The following is a 20,365-nucleotide window of genomic DNA, read 5'->3' as shown; positions in this document are numbered from 1 at the left end:
AGAGACATCAGGACCAGAGACATCAGGAGCAGAGACATCATGACCAGAGACATCATGACGAGAGACATCATGACGAGAGAAATCATGACCAGAGACATCATGAGAGACATCATGACGAGAGACATCAGGACCAGAGACATCATGACGAGAGACATCATGATGAGAGACATAATGACGAGAGACATCAGGACCAGAGACATCATGATGAGAGACATCATGACGAGAGACATCAGGACCAGAGACATCATGACCAGAGATATCATGACGAGAGAAATCATGACGAGAGACATCATGACGAGAGACATCATGACCAGAGACATCAGGACCAGAGACATCATGAGGAGAGACATCATGAGGAGAGACATCATGAGGAGAGACATCATGACGAGAGACATCATGAGAGACATCATGATGAGAGACATCATGAGGAGAGACATCATGACGAGAGACATCATGACGAGCGACATCATGAGGAGAGACATCATGAGAGACATCATGACGAGAGACATCATGAGAGACATCATGAGGAGAGACATCATGACGAGAGACATCATGAGGAGAGACATCATGATGAGAGACATTATGAGGAGAGACATCATGACGAGAGACATCATGACGAGAGACATCATGAGGAGAGACATCATGACGAGAGACATCATGATGAGAGACATCATGAGGAGAGACATCATGAGGAGAGACATCGTGACGAGAGACATCGTGACGAGAGACATCGTGAGGAGAGACATCGTGAGGAGAGACATCGTGAGGAGAGACATCGTGAGGAGAGACATCATGAGAGACATCATGACGAGAGACATCATGAGGAGAGACATCATGACGAGAGACATCATGAGAGACATCATGAGGAGAGACATCATGACGAGAGACATCATGACGAGAGACATCATGAGGAGAGACATCATGAGGAGAGACATCATGAGGAGAGACATCATGAGAGACATCATGACGAGAGACATCATGAGGAGAGACATCATGACGAGAGACATCATGAGGAGAAACATCATGAGGAGAGACATCATGATGAGAGACATCATGATGAGAGACATCATGAGGAGAGACATCATGACGAGATACATCATGAGGAGAGACATCAGGACCAGAGACATCATGAGAGACATCATGACGAGAGACATCATGACGAGAGACATCAGGACCAGAGACATCATGATGAGAGACATCATGACGAGAGACATCAGGACCAGAGACATCAGGAGCAGAGACATCATGACGAGAGACATCATGACGAGAGAAATCATGACCAGAGACATCATGACGAGAGACATCAGGACCAGAGACATCATGACGAGAGACATCATGACGAGAGACATCATGACGAGAGACATCATGACCAGAGACATCAGGACCAGAGACATCAGGAGCAGAGACATCATGACCAGAGACATCATGACGAGAGACATCATGACGAGAGAAATCATGACGAGAGACATCAGGACCAGAGACATCATGACGAGAGACATCATGAGGAGAGACATCATGACGAGAGACATCATGACGAGAGACGACATCATGAGAGACATCATGAGGAGAGACATCATGAGGAGAGACATCATGACGAGCGACATCATGAGGAGAGACATCATGACGAGAGACATCATGAGGAGAGACATCATGATGAGAGACATCATGAGGAGAGACATCATGACGAGAGACATCATGAGGAGAGACATCATGACGAGAGACATCATGACGAGAGACATCATGACGAGAGACATCATGACGAGAGACATCATGACGAGAGACATCATGAGGAGAGACATCATGAGGAGAGACATCATGAGGAGAGACATCATGACGAGAGACATCATGACGAGAGACATCATGAGGAGAGACATCATGAGAGACATCATTACGAGAGACATCATGAGGAGAGACATCATGAGGAGAGACATCATGAGAAGAGACATCATGAGAGACATCATGACGAGAGACATCATGAGGAGAGACATCATGACGAGAGACATCATGAGGGACATCATGAGGAGAGACATGACGAGAGACATCATGAGAGACATCATGACGAGAGACATCATGAGAGACATCATGACGAGAGACATCATGAGGAGAGACATCATGACGAGAGACATCATGAGGAGAGACATCATGACGAGAGACATCATGAGAGACATCATGAGGAGAGACATCACGAGAGACATCATGAGAGACATCATGAGGAGAGACATCATGATGATAGACATCATGAGGAGAGACATCATGACCAGAGACATCATGACGAGAGACATCATGAGGAGAGACATCATGAGGAGAGACATCATGACGAGAGACATCATGACGAGAGACATCATGAGGAGAGACATCATGAGAGACATCATGAGGAGAGACATCATGACGAGAGACATCATGACCAGAGACATGTCGTCATCACCGTCATCATCGTCTTCATGTTCACTCACATGCTAATCTGAACATACACGTGTTTTTACCATGACCCGTATCATCTCCATCCCTGCAGCATTGTCTGTGTTTGTCCTCCTGATACAGATGGTTAAAGTACCACCATGGTGGAATATGGAGCACTTCATGGATGTTTACATGTTCTGCCGGTGTCAGCGTGGGTTCCCTCTGGGTTCCCTCTGGGTTCTCCAGCTTCCTCCCACAGTCCAAAGACATGCAGCCTGTCCTAACTGAACTAAAATCAATTCACTGAGTTGATCTCGTTGTGCACTGTTCATCTGTCACTACACGGGCAACACCAACAGGCAGACTTCATGTCATACAGGACAAAATGGGACACAGCGTACAACTTCAACGAGGACTTTCATCAACTTCTAGAAACACAAAAGACTGAAGTCCTATTTAATATAAGAGGAAATCATGCTAGTTGTTGTACAACGCATCAGAATATCATCGGTACGCAGAAAGAGGAAAGCCTGTGAGCTCAGATACACATTAGGATTTGGGCTCATGTGGACAGCCTGCTTGGTGTCCAGAAAAGGACACAACTCGTGGCTCTATCGGGCTGTCCACTTATTCAGGAGACAATAGAGCGGCTGAGCCTACATGCCTCATTGTAGCCTTCTAAAATCAATCGCGGTTGACCAGCTTCATTGCGTGCAGCAGTGCATGTGTCCCACCAGCAGCTAGAGGGGCAGCCTGTGGTCCAGGTCCTCTCTGTTATGACGGTATGTCCCCACCAGGCCTCGGCCTCCATCTTCCTCGGGTTTGGTGACAGTGATGAGAGACCACTCAGTTTAAAACACGATGAATCAGAGTTGGAGAGTTCAGGTCCAGGAGGAGGCTTCCTGTGTGAGGCAGAGCAGCTGCACAGCGGGGAGGCACGTCCGGTGTGGAGGTGAATACACCTCATCACGTTAGTGATGGAATGTGAACTCAAAGCCGAACATTTCTGATTACATCACAGATGAATGAGCCTCTGCACGTGATGAACTGTATCACAGGCTGAAATCAGTACAATTTCACACGTAATTCAAAATCATTATTCATCACTAAACTGGCGCAGAGCATGAATGAAAGTCGCGTTTAATTCAGTTTAAACTGAGGCAATGTTTCTCTCTTTAACTTCGCATTCATTCACGATGAGCTCGTGCAGCGGCATTTGAACTGCATTGTGTTCACGATGGGTTCACGTGTGAAGAGGGGTGCAGTCAGAGCATGGCGCCGGTCTACGTCACGCCATGGAAAACGGGAATAGATGATAACTGTCAGACATTGTCTTGTTCTTTTTCTTCTTATTGACACTTTGACAACATTGTCTGTGAACATCCAGGACAATAAAGCCTGTTGGTTTGAATGGAATGGCTACGTTACGTCCTCTCTGTCTCTAGACCTTTGTTTGGAGTTTCCTCTCCTCAGCAGCAATGATGCTGTTACAGTCAGTGAGCTCAGTCCGGTCCTCCTCTGTCCCCTTCAGTCTCTCAAGTGTCTACGTCCATAACGTCACTACATCTATCTACCAGCCACAGCTACTTTATAAATCACATTTGACATTGATTAGTTCCATCCTGACCAGTAAGTATTAAACTATATAATATAACTCTGACAGCACAATGAACTGTTGATACTTGAAGTGCATTATTTTGCTGATGACACTGAAGGAACATGTTGAATTGAGGACTATTGCTGGTGGTATTGCTTATTAAGGATCCGGGTGTTTCTACCAATCACCAGACAGGTCATCAGTTCTCAGGTCTCAAGTAAACATCAGGTCTTTGCTCTAAAGAACCAAGTCAACACCGACAAGTCTCAAGTCCTAAAGTTTGGCTTTTTGAGACCTAAACCAATAATAATGCAAATCCATATCCGACATTTTGGAACCACACGTTTGTTCTGCTGCAACAGTTTTGTTGTCTCTCTCCTCTCCGGCAGCCTGACTGATGCTGTCGGGATGGTTCAAACTAAGTGGTCTGAGATATTAAGAGTTGACTTGCTGGGAATGAATAGTGTCCAAGTCATGTGACTCAAGTCCACACCTCTGTCTGTACTTCCTCTGCGGTTATAAGACAGAATTCAATCTTTCATCTGAAGCTTCTCTGTAAACTGGACAGGTCTGGTTGTCTGAGTGGAGCCCGACAATAAACTATTGTAACCTCATTGTATTTGTATGTGCTCATGTTGCACTCTGTGGTGCAGGAACATGGGGCTGACCCGTTACTACATGTGACCTACATTAGAAATGGTGGCCCATACGTCCATGTGAGCACGCTGTTCTCTCCACCCCCGCTGATGCTGCACATGTCACACATGATGATGACGCCGGTGGTGATACAGGCTGGCACCCAATAGGAAGCTGCAGTCCCTCTCTCTCCCTCCAACAGGGCGAGGAGGGTGATGCCTTAAAGGCGCCCACTCAGCTGAGTCGAGGGCCTTTGTGTGTGTGTGTGTGTGTGTGTGTGTGTGTGTGTGTGTGTGTGTGTGTGTGTGTGTGTGTGTGTGTTAGGGCTGTTAAGGTTGTTGCATGTGAAGAGTGAGGAGAGTGATGAAGGGATTAGATTGGCCAGTGGAAGAAGGTGGGCCTACAGGCTGTTGTACAACAGAACACAAAGCAGCGTCACTCTCTCTGTCTTCATCACTAAACACTCAAAGTTTCACACGTCTCACAATACTCTGTACATCTCACTTGTTCATAGTCCTGTTATCTGTTCGTTTGTGCACTTTATTTTATATTTCACTTTATTTTATATTTCACTTTATTTTATATTTCATCTTTATTTTATATTTCACTTTATTTTATATTTCACTTTATTTTATATTTCATCTTTATTTTATATTTCTTCTTTATTTTATATTTCACTTTATTTTATATTTCATCTTTATTTTATATTTCACTTTATTTTATATTTCACTTTATTTTATATTTCATCTTTATTTTATATTTCTTCTTTATTTTATATTTCACTTTATTTTATATTTCATCTTTATTTTATATTTCACTTTATTTTATATTTCATCTTTATTTTATATTTTATTTTTTATATTTCATCTTTATTTTATATTTCATCTTTATTTTATATTTCACTTAATTTTATATTTCATCTTTATTTTATATTTCACTTCATTTTATATTTCATCTTTATTTTATATTTCTTCTTTATTTTATATTTCACTTTATTTTATATTTCACTTTATTTTATATTTCATCTTTATTTTATATTTCTTCTTTATTTTATATTTCATCTTTATTTTATATTTCATCTTTATTTTATATTTCACTTTATTTTATATTTCATCATTATTTTATATTTCATCTTTATTTTATATTTCATCATTATTTTATATTTCATCTTTATTTTATATTTCACTTAATTTTATATTTCACTTCATTTTATATTTCATCTTTATTTTATATTTAATTTTATATTTTATATTTCATCTGTATTTTATATTTCACTTTATTTTATATTTCACTTCATTTTATATTTCATCTTTATTTGATATTTAATTTCATATTTTATATTTCATCTTTATTTTATATTTCACTTTATTTTATATTTCACTTTATTTTATATTTCATCTTCATTTTATATTTCACTTAATTTTATATTTCACTTAATTTTATATTTCACTTTATTTTATATTTCATCTTCATTTTATATTTCACTTAATTTTATATTTCACTTAATTTTATATTTCATCTTTATTTTATATTTCACTTCATTTTATATTTCATCATTATTTTATATTTCATCATTATTTTATATTTCACTTTATTTTATATTTCACTTTATTTTATATTTCATCTTTATTTTATATTTCATCTTTATTTTATATTTCACTTTATTTTATATTTCACTTCATTTTATATTTCATTATTATTTTATATTTCATCTTTATTTCATATTTCACTTTATTTTATATTTCATCATTATTTTGTATTTCATCTTAATTTCATATTTCACTTTATTTTATATTTCACTTTATTTTATATTTCATCTTTATTTTATATTTTATTTTTTATATTTCATCTTTATTTTATATTTAATCTTTATTTTATGTTTCACTTTATTTCATATTTCACTTTATTTTATATTTCATCTTTATTTTATATTTCATCTTTATTTTATATTTCACTTTATTTTATATTTCATCTTTATTTTATATTTCACTTAATTTTATATTTCATCTTTATTTTATATTTTATTTTATATTTCATCTTTATTTTATATTTCATCTTTATTTTATATTTCATCATTATTTTATATTTCATCTTTATTTTATATTTCACTTAATTTTATATTTCACTTCATTTTATATTTCATCTTTATTTTATATTTAATTTTATATTTTATATTTCATCTGTATTTTATATTTCACTTTATTTTATATTTCACTTCATTTTATATTTCATCTTTATTTGATATTTAATTTCATATTTTATATTTCATCTTTATTTTATATTTCACTTTATTTTATATTTCACTTTATTTTATATTTCATCTTCATTTTATATTTCACTTAATTTTATATTTCACTTAATTTTATATTTCACTTTATTTTATATTTCATCTTCATTTTATATTTCACTTAATTTTATATTTCACTTAATTTTATATTTCATCTTTATTTTATATTTCACTTCATTTTATATTTCATCATTATTTTATATTTCATCATTATTTTATATTTCACTTTATTTTATATTTCACTTTATTTTATATTTCATCTTTATTTTATATTTCATCTTTATTTTATATTTCACTTAATTTTATATTTCACTTAATTTTATATTTCACTTTATTTTATATTTAACTTTATTTTATATTTCACTTAATTTTATATTTCAGCATTATTTTATATTTCATCTTTATTTTATATTTCACTTAATTTTATATTTCATCTTTATTTTATATTTCACTTCATTTTATATTTCATCATTATTTTATATTTCATCTTTATTTCATATTTCACTTCATTTCATATTTCACTTTATTTTATATTTCATCTTTATTTTATATTTCATCTTTATTTTATATTTCACTTTATTTTATATTTCACTTTATTTTATATTTCACTTCATTTTATATTTCATCTTTATTTTATATTTCACTTTATTTTATATTTCACTTCATTTTATATTTCATTATTATTTTATATTTCATCTTTATTTCATATTTCACTTTATTTTATATTTCATCATTATTTTGTATTTCATCTTAATTTCATATTTCACTTTATTTTATATTTCACTTTATTTTATATTTCATCTTTATTTTATATTTTATTTTTTATATTTCATCTTTATTTTATATTTAATCTTTATTTTATGTTTCACTTTATTTCATATTTCACTTTATTTTATATTTCATCTTTATTTTATATTTCATCTTTATTTTATATTTCACTTTATTTTATATTTCATCTTTATTTTATATTTCACTTAATTTTATATTTCATCTTTATTTTATATTTTATTTTATATTTCATCTTTATTTTATATTTCACTTAATTTTATATTTCATCTTTATTTTATATTTCACTTAATTTTATATTTCACTTCATTTTATATTTCACTTTATTTTATATTTCACTTCATTTTATATTTCATCATTATTTTATATTTCACTTTATTTTATATTTCATCTTTATTTTATATTTCACTTTATTTTATATTTCACTTCATTTTATATTTCACTTTATTAGAATAATAGAATAGAGCACAGAATAGAGCCCAGAATAGAGCCCAGATAGCTGCTGCTGAAGCTGTGTTAAAGTCAGCAGCAGGAATGATGCTGACGCAGGAGCAAATATGGAACAAATCACTGGACTGCACATACGTACATGTTTTCACTAAATGTGGAGATTACTGCTGGGATGAGAGGGATGACAGAGGGGATGTGCTGATCCCTCATAGTGCTGATGTTTTATTCAACGAGACAGCGGTGACACCACGATCTCACAAACACGGAACACATAAATGGAATCCATTTCCCATAACCCTTTGCAACCTCACCCTGCCAGCCAGCCCTGTGAGGCACAAACACACGCACTGAGACACATCATCATTCCAACAGAAGACAGCGCTGTCTTTCCAGTATACAAATGGATTGTAATAGCGGCAGCAGTACATCCACCGGCTGTGGGACGATGACCTACAGCGGGTTCCATGATGCAGGTCTCCGTGTGCAGCAGCAGCTCCACCTGCTGGCTTTCCTCGTGCCACATGGGATTCATCAGGCTTCACTCACGCACAGCTGCTTCTATCCCAGGATGACGTGTGAGTTTCATGAGCTCTGATACCAACAGCATCGTGAAGATGTGGTGCAGCTCTCTCATCCGCTTTGCCTCAGTTCCTACATGAGAACCATTTATTTTCATTATCAGTTAAAATCTCTTAACAATGCCTTTGTTTGTAATTTTAATTTCTTCAGCTAATGTATTGCAAGTGTTTTGGCTCAAGTATGCAAAGAGCTCACCTGGAGTCTTGCTGATCAGAACTGATGAATTGACATCTTCTGTTCGGGGTCTAAGAATCTACATGAAAGATCAACGGTGACCTCCTGTCTACACAAATAGTTTATATAAACTGCATCCCACTTTTACACAGACCACCAAATAAATAACGTTCTACATGCCAACTGCACACTGATGTGATAAACATGGAACACAGAGTCTGCTGTACATGAGCTTCTAACCAGTTATTGTGTCAGTAGATCATGTGAGCTGTACGGGTCAAAATGTACAAGACTAGAACACAGACAAATGTATTTGTGTAGCAATGCGTCACTACTACTGTCACCTTTGATCTTTCATGTAAATTATTAGATGAACCGAAGATGTGCCGCAAAATGACATCATGCAAAAAATAAACGAACAAAAAGCTGCAGCAGTTCAGTAACAAACGAGCTGCCACAGGACTGCCACTAGGCAGTCCTACTGTCAGCAACATTATATCTTCTCATCTTGGCCTTTTAACTTCTTCTGTTTCACCAGTCAATTCAGGATTTAAGTGTGACAATTAAATCAATGACTTAGGTAAATTAGGCTTAGTGTTTGAAAAGAATGAACCAAACATCTATTTATATTTTTCAATTGTCATTATTTATTGCTTCATGAACTACACATGCTCACTTTTCTATTACATACAAATAACAAGTAAATACATGATGTATACAACTTGGTTGCAAATTAACCACCAACATCAAATATCTGGCACCCTGCGTCACTCTGGCACACTGCGTCACCCTGCGTCACTCTCTGGCAGCTTGTGTCACTCTGCGTCACCCTGCGTCACTCTCTGGCAGCTTGTGTCACTCTGCGTCACTCTCTGGCAGCTTGTGTCACCTACTGACAGACATATACATATAAGCAGAGGAAGAGAAGATATTTTCAAACATGTATTTTTGGATTGGACATTTTATGTCTTTTAATTTTAATATATACTTTTAAATGATTATAAAACGGATGATTTATTTTCATTATTTTAGCCGATTGTTGTAAATGACTATAAAAGTAATAATTTGGAAAGTGTATTATGTTCCATTTTGTTGCAAAACCAGCAAAATCATACTTAAATAAAATGAATGAGAAACAAAAAAGTACAACGTACTTACTCTAAGGATGCATACAGAGAACAGGGGGCTCCGGTGACTCAACTAAAATCATAAAACTGATTTATGGAAGCTGATCTGTCGTAACAACAACGGGTGTTCTCAGGAAATGTCTCAGGAAATGTGGCTCCGCCCCCTCAGCTCCGCAGCTTCTTGACGATTGCCGAACTATGCTCGCCTGCCACAGCTGAATCTTTCCGCTGAACTGACACAGACTGCCACTGAGTGACGCTGAGTGCCACAGACTGATGCTGAGTGACGCTGAGTGCCACAGACTGACGCTGAGTGACACAGACTGACGCTGAGTGACGCAGACTGACGCTGAGTGACGCAGAGGTGCCAGTGCCACAAGAAGGATCTCGCTGTCTCTCCACTCGGAACTCATTAATTCTCTTTTAAACATGCAGTACCTCTTCATTTTGGAATACAAATATCCATAATAATTACCGGGGTATCACACTACTCAGCCTCCCGGGGAAGGCTTATGCCAGGGTGCTGGAAAGGAGGCTCCGACTGTTTGTCGAACCACGGATTCAAGAGGAGCAATGCGGAGTCCGTCCCGGCCGTGGAACAGTGGAGCAGCTCTTTACCCTCGCAAGACTACTGGAGGGGTTCTGGGAGTTTGCCAAACCAGTCTACATGTGCTTTGTGAACTTGGAGAAGGCTTTCGGCCGGGTCCCTCGGGGGTTCTTGTGGGGGGTGCTGGACCCATTACAACGGGCGATCCGGTCTCTGTACGACTGCAGTAGGAGCTGTGTCCGCATTCTCGGTAATAAGTCAGACACGTTCCCGGTGGGTGTTGGCCTCCGCCAGGGCTGCCCTTTGTCACCGGTCCTGTTCGTGACTTTCATGGAGAACGTCAGGTTCGGGGGTCTCGGGATCGCCTCTGCTGTTTGCAGATGATGTGGTCCTGTTGGCCTCCTCGGATCATGACCTCCAGCATTCACTGGGGCGGTTTGCAGCGGTTTCCTACCCTCACCTATGGTCACCAACTCTGGGTCGTGACCGAAAGGACGAGGTCTCGGCTACAAGGGCCGAAATGAGTTTCCTCCGTAGGGTGGCCGGGCTGAGCCTTAGAGATAGGGTAAGGAGCTCGGTCATCAGGAGGGAGCTTGGAGTCGAGCCGCTACTCCTTCACGCCGAAAGGAGTCAGCTGAGCTGGTTCAGCATCTAATCAGGATGCCTCCTGGACGCCTCCCACTGGAGGTTTTACAGGCATGTCCAACTGGTAGGAGACCCCGGGGAAGACCCAGAACACGCTGGAGGGATTATATCTCCCAGCTGGCCTGGGAACGCCTCGGGATCCCCCAGAATGAGCTGGAACATGTTGCCCGTGAGAGGGAAGTCTGGGTCAGCCTGCTGGACCTGCTGCCACCACGACCCGACCCCGGATAAGCGGTGGAAAATGGATGGATGGATGTCCATAATATTATCCGTCTTACAAAGTCAGCTGTATAAATGATTGACATGTAATAAACTTAAGCATTTATATGAATTCTTGTGTTTTCTTTTTGTTGTGGGGAATTGAATGCAAAAGTAGCAGATTTTATTACCTTATTAAACAGGAACATGATAGTTTATACCATAAAACTGAGTTGTTCTGATATCGTGCTGTAATCCCATATAGTTACGTACTGTCAAAATAAATTACAGTAGCTGCACTGTAAAATGAAAGTAATGATCTAGCATCTCTGCTGCCAGTAATTTACCATTATTTTAAAGTGAAATTGTTTGGAGTGTAGGACATATGGAGAGGGTGCAGACAGACTGTAGCCCACCGCCTGGTTCCATCAGAAAATTAAGTCTACGTGACCACTGCTCAGGGAGTCTGGTCTACTCTCTCCAAGAAGCTTTTGTAGTTCCTGTAACGTAGTTCCTGTAACGTAGTTACTTGTGTGTTCTGCTCCAACCTGCAAAACGAGAACCAGTTGGCAGTGAAGCGGGCCCCTCCTGGTGGTGTTAAAGAGGACTGCACTCTGTGACGGCCCCTGGCTCTAATCACGGCAAGTATGCTTTTGTCCCTCTGTCCCTAGAGAGCAGATCACCTGATGCGGAGCACCTGGTCCAGGAACAGGGAGGGCATAAAACCCTGCTCTAGCATTGCTCGGGGAGGGTTTACTCTCCGGTGTGCGTGGAGTGTTCCCAGCCAGTTGCTGCCGGTTATTTTGGTATTGGTTTCCTTTGGTTTCGCTGACAACACTCACACTTCATCCCACACGCATCCACGTAGACACTACTGATTTTATACCTTTAACTATTTCTTTATTTGGTCAAATAAACATTTTACGTTACCATCATTTGTTGTGTCTGCCATATTTGTCATGGCCTAGGAGCCGGGTTATGACAACTCTACCATCCATTGGAATTTGAACACGCATCTAATCTACCCATCAAGTCTGTGATGATCCTTCATTGCTTAGGAAGGGGAGAGCTATAAGGAGCTGCTCGCTGTACACGAGCCATCAGAGCAGAATGAAACATATGAACAGGAAGACGTGTAATCTAAAGGAATGAAAACGCATTCATGTGAACAAGAAAAGCAGACAGCCACTGTTTAAGGGAATTAAACTCTTTATTAGAATTTGAACATGTTTCTAAAGAGGAAATGATAAAACCAGACAGGTGTTTCTACAGAGGAATATTTTCAGCCCGACTCTGACAGCCTGACTGAGTAAGTCAAGAGCAACAGTCCCATCTCGTCTCCTTGCTTGTTCTTTTGAAATATACATTAGCAGTAGCAGCCCTGGGCTCTGAGCAGCCAGAGCTAAGGACATAAATATAGAAAACTGCTGCGTGCGCTCTGGAAGTTTTTTTGAGGGGGGGGGGGGGGTCAGATGTGTCAGCCGAGGACTGGCGCTCAGTGGAGGGATGAGGTTACTCTGTGAGGCCCAGCTTCCTCTTCAGGGACTCCGGCATCTCGGGGGGAGGGGGGCGGGGCATGCGGAAGTAGACCTTGACAGAGTCGTAGATGAACCACTGCAGGGCGGTCAGAGTACCGATCATGATGATACGAGCCACCAGACCCTTCCACACACCTGAAGAGGAGACAGTCATGAGACTCAGAGCGTACCATGTGAGGTCAATACAGCCTCACCCAGGAACTCATGCTGTACATCAAGGTGTTAAAAACATGCATAAGTTCAGTGATTCTAACTACTATGTAGTGTCCGTCCTCCAGGCTTGCAGCACCAGGGGCTCCCTGCCCAGAGGACAGGGCTGCCAGTGCTGCAGGTGGGCTGGGGGGACAGGTAGACTGCTCTCACACGCCAATGACTCAAGCACCTCCAACTGTACAGCCGTCAAGCTGCTGAGGGGCTCTGCTCAGAGCACAGCGCCCTCCAGAGGTGGATCTAAGGAGCGTGTTGGTGGGAGCCTCATGGTACACCATGCTACTGCTCAAGGGACTGTGGACCGGTGTTGGTACAGACCTTTTGGTCCTAGCTTCTTGAGGACCTGGCCAGCAGTGCTGCCGGACTCCTTGTTCAGCACGGACACCACAGAGTCAGCCGGGTGGGACACGATGGCACAAAACACACCAGCTGCAGAGGAAGAACATGCATCAGAGAACTGGACTAACTTCATTGGGCCTGATGATTTGGTTTTGTGGGTTTGCAGTTGATCAGTTACTCACCGATATAACCGGCCACAAAGGTGACCACCAGCTGCTCAGATTTGCTGCACTCGCTTCGGGGCTTGGGAACAGCATACTTGTAGAGCAGCTCCACGGTGCGCTCGAAGCAGGAAAACTTCATCATGGTGTAGGGGATCTGCCTCATCCACAGAGGCACCAGACCCTTATAGAATCTGGAGTGAAAGGGGGGGGGGGGGGGGGGGGGGGGGGGGGGGGAGAAAGGAGTGTGAGCTCAAGAAGCACAACCATCTTCACCTCGCTTCAGGGTCCTCCCTGCCAGCATACAGCAGACTGAGGGTGCTGTGGTCCATGGACACCATGTTCACCACAGCTTACACTCGTCGGGTCCCAGTGCCCGCTGTACGGGTGGGTGGTATATCATTAACACGTGTGACGGGCATCACCTGGTGTTTGATACCCGTCCGTGGGCTCAGAGGGCCTTTAATAAGTGAACTCGTCAACTAACCCAGAAGTTGGCTGACGGAGGCGCGTGCAACACTTAGAGGCATCGAGTGGTGAGGTTGCCATCCAACTGAAACCCCCCCCCACTCACTCACCGTTAGCCAAGAACTACAGCGGCCTTCTGCTAGGTTCGGTATCTTTAGGATTTTATTCATACCATTATTGGTTCTTTTCATAGACTGTATATAAGATGGCTGTCGCCATCTTGACTTTTTTTGCACAAATGTAAAACACAGACATCAGTCTGTCCCCCGTTTGTCCTCCTAGTCTCTGCCAGCAAACAAACTTAGAACCAACTAAGAGAAGCAGCCTGCTGACAGACCTGCTGTGCTTGTGTAACACAGTGGTGGATGAGAGACTGAGGACAGAGCAGACCTTCATGCATGTTGAACAGATGAAGTATTGGCTTTCTACCAACATGTTTTATTGCAACGAGTGTCGTCGCCATCAAGTCTAGTAATCTTCACTTCAGTCTCTTCACGTGTTTGAACAAGTAAGAATCAGTTCATATCAATGATGGGTCTGGACTGACTAATCAGTTGACCCTCATCACTCTAACCCCGAGTAGACTGCAGGGCCCGCTGTGTGTGTGTGTGTGTGTGTGTGTGTGCTCAGACACGAGTATCAAATGTTTCCTTCAGAATCAAGTCGTGTGATCGACTCTTCTGATCGGTGGCCCGTCGACCTGATCAGAATGCAGCAATAAACTTCAAAGACAAAAAGCAGAGGACATTTACAACAGAACATTACAACTGGATGACACAGAGCCCGTGGAGACAGCAGACTTAGTTAAGAATTAACATGAATAACGAATGGGCGTCGGCTATCGAAAGCAAAAAGAGAAAGTGATATCGCACAATGGAGACCCTGCATCAGAGCATTCTGTAAAGCAAAGAAAATACAACACGTTTCTCACACACACGTGCAGTAACTATGTAGTGTCCGTCCTCCAGGCTTGCAGCACCAGGGGCTCCCTGCCCAGAGGACAGGGCTGCCAGTGCTGCAGGTGGGCTGGGGGGGGACAGGTAGACTGCTCTCACACGCCAATGACTCAAGCACCTCCAACTGTACAGCCGTCAAGCTGCTGAGGGGCTCTGCTCAGAGCACAGCACCCTCCAGAGGTGGATCTAAGGAGCGTGTTGTCAGAAATCCATTCACCAATAATTCATCACTAAAGCAAAAACTCATATCAGCGATTCAAAGTCGCTTACCGACAGTGACTGGTAACAAAGAGGAATGCTGAGGAGCTGGAAGAAGGCAGCACACTTACGCCCAGACACCCTCCTCTGCAAACATCTTGGGGACACACTGTCTCAGGTTGTTGGCGTAGCCCGGCTTGGTCTGGATACGGACTTTGGCAGCCTCCATGGGAGCCAGAGCGATGTCTGCAAAGAACTCTGCGCTGGCTGAGGCAGCCAGGTACAGCGATGTCCTCCACAGGTAGGAGTTCTCCTGGCGAGTGAACCCACACAACAGACGGTCAGACAGACTAGGCGTCATAAAAGCTACCGAGCACATGATTAACCGTGAGGATTAAGAGTGAGGCCTGCACTGGTCACTGCGCCGGGTGAGTATCCCCATACAGAGAGATCCCCTCGTGTGACCGGTGTATTTAGCGACCACCGGTCAAACCTTTAGAACAAATATTGGCCGTTTACTATCGGAGCAGCCTTACTCTATGATTAACAGCTGCACACACACTAGATGTGTCCAGTGCTACTCAAAAACAAATGCCATCAGGTCCACGGGGAATAAGCCACGGTCGCCCCCAAAGTAATACTTATAGCAGACAGATGCACAAACATGCTGTCAGAGCACCGCTGCGTGTGGACTCACCTCTCCCAGTAAGTCGCCGTAGACGACCTTGAACACTTCGTATAAGCCGAACTTGCACAGCCCCTGCATGGAGTAGCCGATGAAGGTGGGCGCCCAGCCCTTAGCCAGGCCCCTGACACCATCTTCCCTGATGGTCACTGAGAAGCCGCTGGCGATGCTCTTGTACTTATCTGGGTCCACCTGAGGAGGAGAGTCAACACTGATGACGCATGTCGCCCCATCACTGGCAGCTCTGGTGTGTTGTGTAGATACGTGTATGCTGACGTGGTGAATAGCCACTAGTATGGGCCAAGACTTGAGTTGTAAGTCTAGTGGTTCTTTTATTCGTTTAAGAGCCAAGCGCTTTGTTTGAAATCACATTTTCTAGACTGCAATTTAGAAATGTTTAACTATATTAGCTTAACAAATGTTATGAATCATGTTACAGCCAATAGGTGACGTCAGGATGACCTACAGATCCTGGTACACACGAGTCAGACAACTCCAAATCTTACTGAGGAAATATGAACAATTACAAACAAATTGGGTCTTGGTGCTATAAATTGACATTAGGACAAAGCATTAAAGTATAAAAAAACTGGCATGAACTAACCACACCATGAGGCTGGATACAAACCAGCAGCTAAAGAGTGAATGGGGTTCTCGGGCACAGCCCATTGAAAGTGGCCTCTTCCTCGTTAACGAGTCATTTCCATGACGATGGGATATGAAGCCACGGGGCTGAGGGGCTGCTGGCTACTCGCTGCTACTGTGAGGTTCAGCTTCCGTACAAACCTGCAGGCGACACTTGACCAGGTCGAGGGGCACCACTGCTGTGTGCGTGATGCCGCAGCTGAGGATGCCCCCAAAGCCACACAGGGCATAGTACTTTGAGGAGCCAAAGGCGCAGCTGATATCCTCTGTGGTAGAAGGAGGGGACACACAGCGAACATGCAACATGCGGGGTCACATGCAGCACAGGACACAAATCACCACCAAACCAGAGCCACAGAATGGAAGAGGTCACTGCTGAAGGAACACTGGCAAATCATTGAGACCCGTTTGCCAATGTCCCTACTGTGGACAGTTAGACTCTCCCATTACAGATGTTCTGAACACCAGTCATTAGGATCACACACACAGCACCGGTTGATCAAATCATTGTACACAAGTGATTTCAGTATGAACTTGTTGGGACCACAGTGGTGTCGTACAAGTTGGTCCATTCACTATAAAATAGTCTTATTAAATAAGTGCAGCCACAGATGTGTTGATATGTGACTAGTGTATACACCGTGCTGCTAGAAGATACTGCAGGATCAAATGACCAGCAGCAGCACTCACTTATTCACTGTTAACGCTGATTGACAAACAAAGCATACAGTTTCCATTCAGCTGGTCTTGGATCAGTAACTATGTAGTGTCTGTCCTCCAGGCTTGCAGCACCAGGGGCTCCCTGCCCAAAGGACAGGGCTGCCAGTGCTGCAGGTGGGCTGGGGGGACAGGTAGACTGCTCTCACACGCCAATGACTCAAGCACCTCCAACTGTACAGCCGTCAAGCTGCTGAGGGGCTCTGCTCAGAGCACAGCGCCCTCCAGAGGTGGATCTAAGGAGCGTGTTGGTGAGAGCCTCATGGTACACCATGCTACTGCTCAAGGGACTGTGGACCAGTGTTGTGCACGATTTGAGCATTTTCTGGCAGCAGCACAAGCTTATGGGATTTGTATTCAATTGGCTAAAACTGCAAATCACCACTGTGGTCCGACAAATATATGATCAAAATAATTTACTAAGAATAAACGTACTGTTTCGATAAAAGATTAGCAGCTATAAATGCATTTAATGACTATTTATTTTTTTAACATCACCATAATGCATGCGTCTAGACCAGCGCAGCCTGACAGTATAAGGTCAACAGTATGTTAATGAACAATCAACTGATAATGTGACCATTAACGGGTTTCATATCTCCTCTACATTTAGACAATTGAGAGAGACGTCCTTGACTTCGCCAACATAGAGGACATGTTCTCCCTCAGGCCTGGCACTCCTGACTTCCACGAGTTCTCTACGGTGACTGGGTGGGTCCAAATCATTCAACACATAGGAACACTGGTGCAGAATCATGCAACCATGGTATGGAATCAGTACTCAATGACAAAAGAAACAACTTCACAACGGGGCTGATGATATTTCTCCCATGCAAATTGGTGCGTTTTAGGACAAACAAAAAAATACAGCCATGGGTGGATGGGGCGTGAGGTAAAAAAACTAAAAAAAAAGGCGCCGAGCCACGGAAACAGACCTGCAATCTGCATTTGACCAGATCAAGGGGAACGACAGCTGTGTGTGTGGTACCACAGCTCAGAATCCCACCAAAGCCGCACAGCAGGAAATACTTCTGAGAGCCGAACTCACAACTGTCCCCCTCTGAAGAAACACAGGGAAACGTTTAGAACAGGACGCGCTGGGTTCAGAGAGGACGACACTTTCTTTGAGTCTTTAGATGACCCGCTGTCTACGACTTTAAAGAACTGAACTGGTTTCATGTTGGCTGAGCCCTCGATCCAGGTAGATGTTTGGCAAGCCAGAGCTTATTTTAGCAGCCTCGCCCTCGTGAAACTAGTTTTAACACAGCCATGTTCCAAATTGAACAGAATCACGACTGTTACCTCGCCAACTAGGACAAACACTAAATAGTGGCGCAGCATTATGAAAGACTACATGGACTGCCTTAATGGTGGAGGTGAAGACGTTTAATACTTGTGGCTGAGCTTGTTGGGCAATGGAAACTTGTTAACAGAAACCACGAGGGCAGACTTCCATTTGGTGGACGGCTGAGCGGCATAGTGACGTCATGTTGGTGCCTTTGAGTCAGTCAAGACAATCTGTTCTCAGACCTGAGCTGCTCAGTCAGGGGTCACGTGTATTTCTCGACCAGTTTGGCTTTATGGAAGTTAATTACTGAAGCTCCACTAAAAACAGTTGCATTCCTTCGGCATACACTATCTGTAATTAAGAGAGACACGTCAAATACAGTTGGCTGCAGCTCAGAGGCCAGATATCACTTCGTCCTTCCTCGTCCTCCACAGGCTGAATGCAGCACGGGCCTCACAGCTAACTGCCTCACCGTCAAACCCCGGATCGTTCCGAGCGATTTTAATCATTTAACGATACCGTAGAAACCACACAGGCAATCGTACTTTACATGAACTAGATCAATGCTGTTTTACACAGCGAAGCTGGGCGCAACCGGGAGAATCTGGTCGGCTAACGCTAGCCCATTAGCCGTCCTGCGGACTCGGCGCCGGGGTTACCTTCTGCGGTAGCGGCTGCTGCCAGTCTGCGGGTCCTCTGTCCGTGGAGGCTCTGTTGAGGTTCTTCCACCTTCTGGAGGGAGAACAGGGGAGCGCTGAACGGGTTGCCCCGGGCCAGCTGGGTCAACGCGGTCGGGTACATGTTGGCGTCCTTCCTGCTAGCGGAGCTACGCTGCAATGAGCAACAAGTTAGCGGTGCGTTGGCTCGAGCTAAATGGCAGATGCGACTGGCAACACACGCACGCGCACACACCCACACAGACACCTAAACTGAGGGATGCTAAGTCACGTGCTGGTTAGCTTGGTTTAACGTCCGAATGAACAGACAGGAACTGCTTAGCTAGCTTATTGAATGAACACACATTAGCAAACACTAAGCTACACACACGAGCATGTAACGCTCATGCAAGTCACTGGTCCATCACTGTAACATCCTTCTCAAACTGCCTACCTACACACGCATGTAGCATTTCCTTGTCCCTTTTCTAGCATAGCAGATGCTAAATGCTAGGCTAAAATACGTGCTACGCTAACTTGACCGCTGCAAGTTGGAAGGTCCGATTTTAACAGAAGATTAAAGTAGCATTCACTAAACGGCTAACAGACGTCACCGTTCTGTAAAATCATCATCCATAAAGAAGTGTCAACGTTTCATATGCACCATTTGTTTTAAATGCATAATTACACTAACTCTGTGTCTTAAGATGGCGCCTCCGCTGAGCTGCAACCGGCTGTTCGGAGAGGCCGAATGACCTCGCGGCAAACCGATTTGTCCTTTCGTGACGTCAGCGAACAGCCTGGGCGGGGACGTCCGCCTCTCTGTCCCGTAAGAAACCGCCTCAGAGCTGCCAATCAACACCTCTGGTCCAATCACAAGATTGACCTGTGATTCATTAAGGCGGTGCTTGTAGGAACTTGTCTGCAATTATTGAGAAAATACTTTTTGTAGCACTTCAAATAATCAGAAACTATCTGCTTTTCTCGGTACAAATGTAGAACATTTACTTTAAAAGATCTGTGGTGGAAAAGCAAACATGAATCAAAGGGCCACTGAAGCACCATGGGTTTGGGTTTT

General features: G+C 42.5%; 1 protein-coding gene across 4 annotated transcripts; it reads right to left on the bottom strand.

Annotated features, from left to right (window-relative positions):
- Nucleotides 1-12,617: 12,617 nt before the first annotated feature.
- On the bottom strand, nt 12,618-20,111 carry LOC306796169 (solute carrier family 25 member 3-like). Of its 4 annotated transcripts, none has more exons than XM_079294977.1 (8): nt 19,982-20,111; nt 19,291-19,462; nt 18,279-18,403; nt 15,994-16,173; nt 15,428-15,609; nt 13,696-13,868; nt 13,493-13,603; nt 12,618-13,099 (listed from the first exon to the last, which is right to left on the bottom strand). In XM_079294977.1, exons 2-8 carry the CDS (start codon nt 19,430-19,432, stop codon nt 12,939-12,941), a joined length of 1,074 nt encoding a protein of 357 aa, XP_079151103.1. In that variant the 5' UTR covers nt 19,433-19,462; nt 19,982-20,111; the 3' UTR covers nt 12,618-12,938. The 4 variants fall into 4 exon arrangements, with proteins under 4 accessions (XP_079151103.1, XP_079151104.1, XP_079151105.1 ...); XM_079294978.1 differs by having other exon boundaries at nt 19,291-19,457; nt 19,982-20,064; XM_079294979.1 differs by having other exon boundaries at nt 19,291-19,457; nt 19,976-19,994.
- Nucleotides 20,112-20,365: the final 254 nt, after the last annotated feature.

Source organism: Melanostigma gelatinosum (assembly GCF_949748355.1).
Source record: "Melanostigma gelatinosum genome assembly, chromosome: 22".
Taxonomy (NCBI): domain Eukaryota; kingdom Metazoa; phylum Chordata; class Actinopteri; order Perciformes; family Zoarcidae; genus Melanostigma; species Melanostigma gelatinosum.
This window is presented reverse-complemented; position numbering and strand designations above follow the sequence as displayed.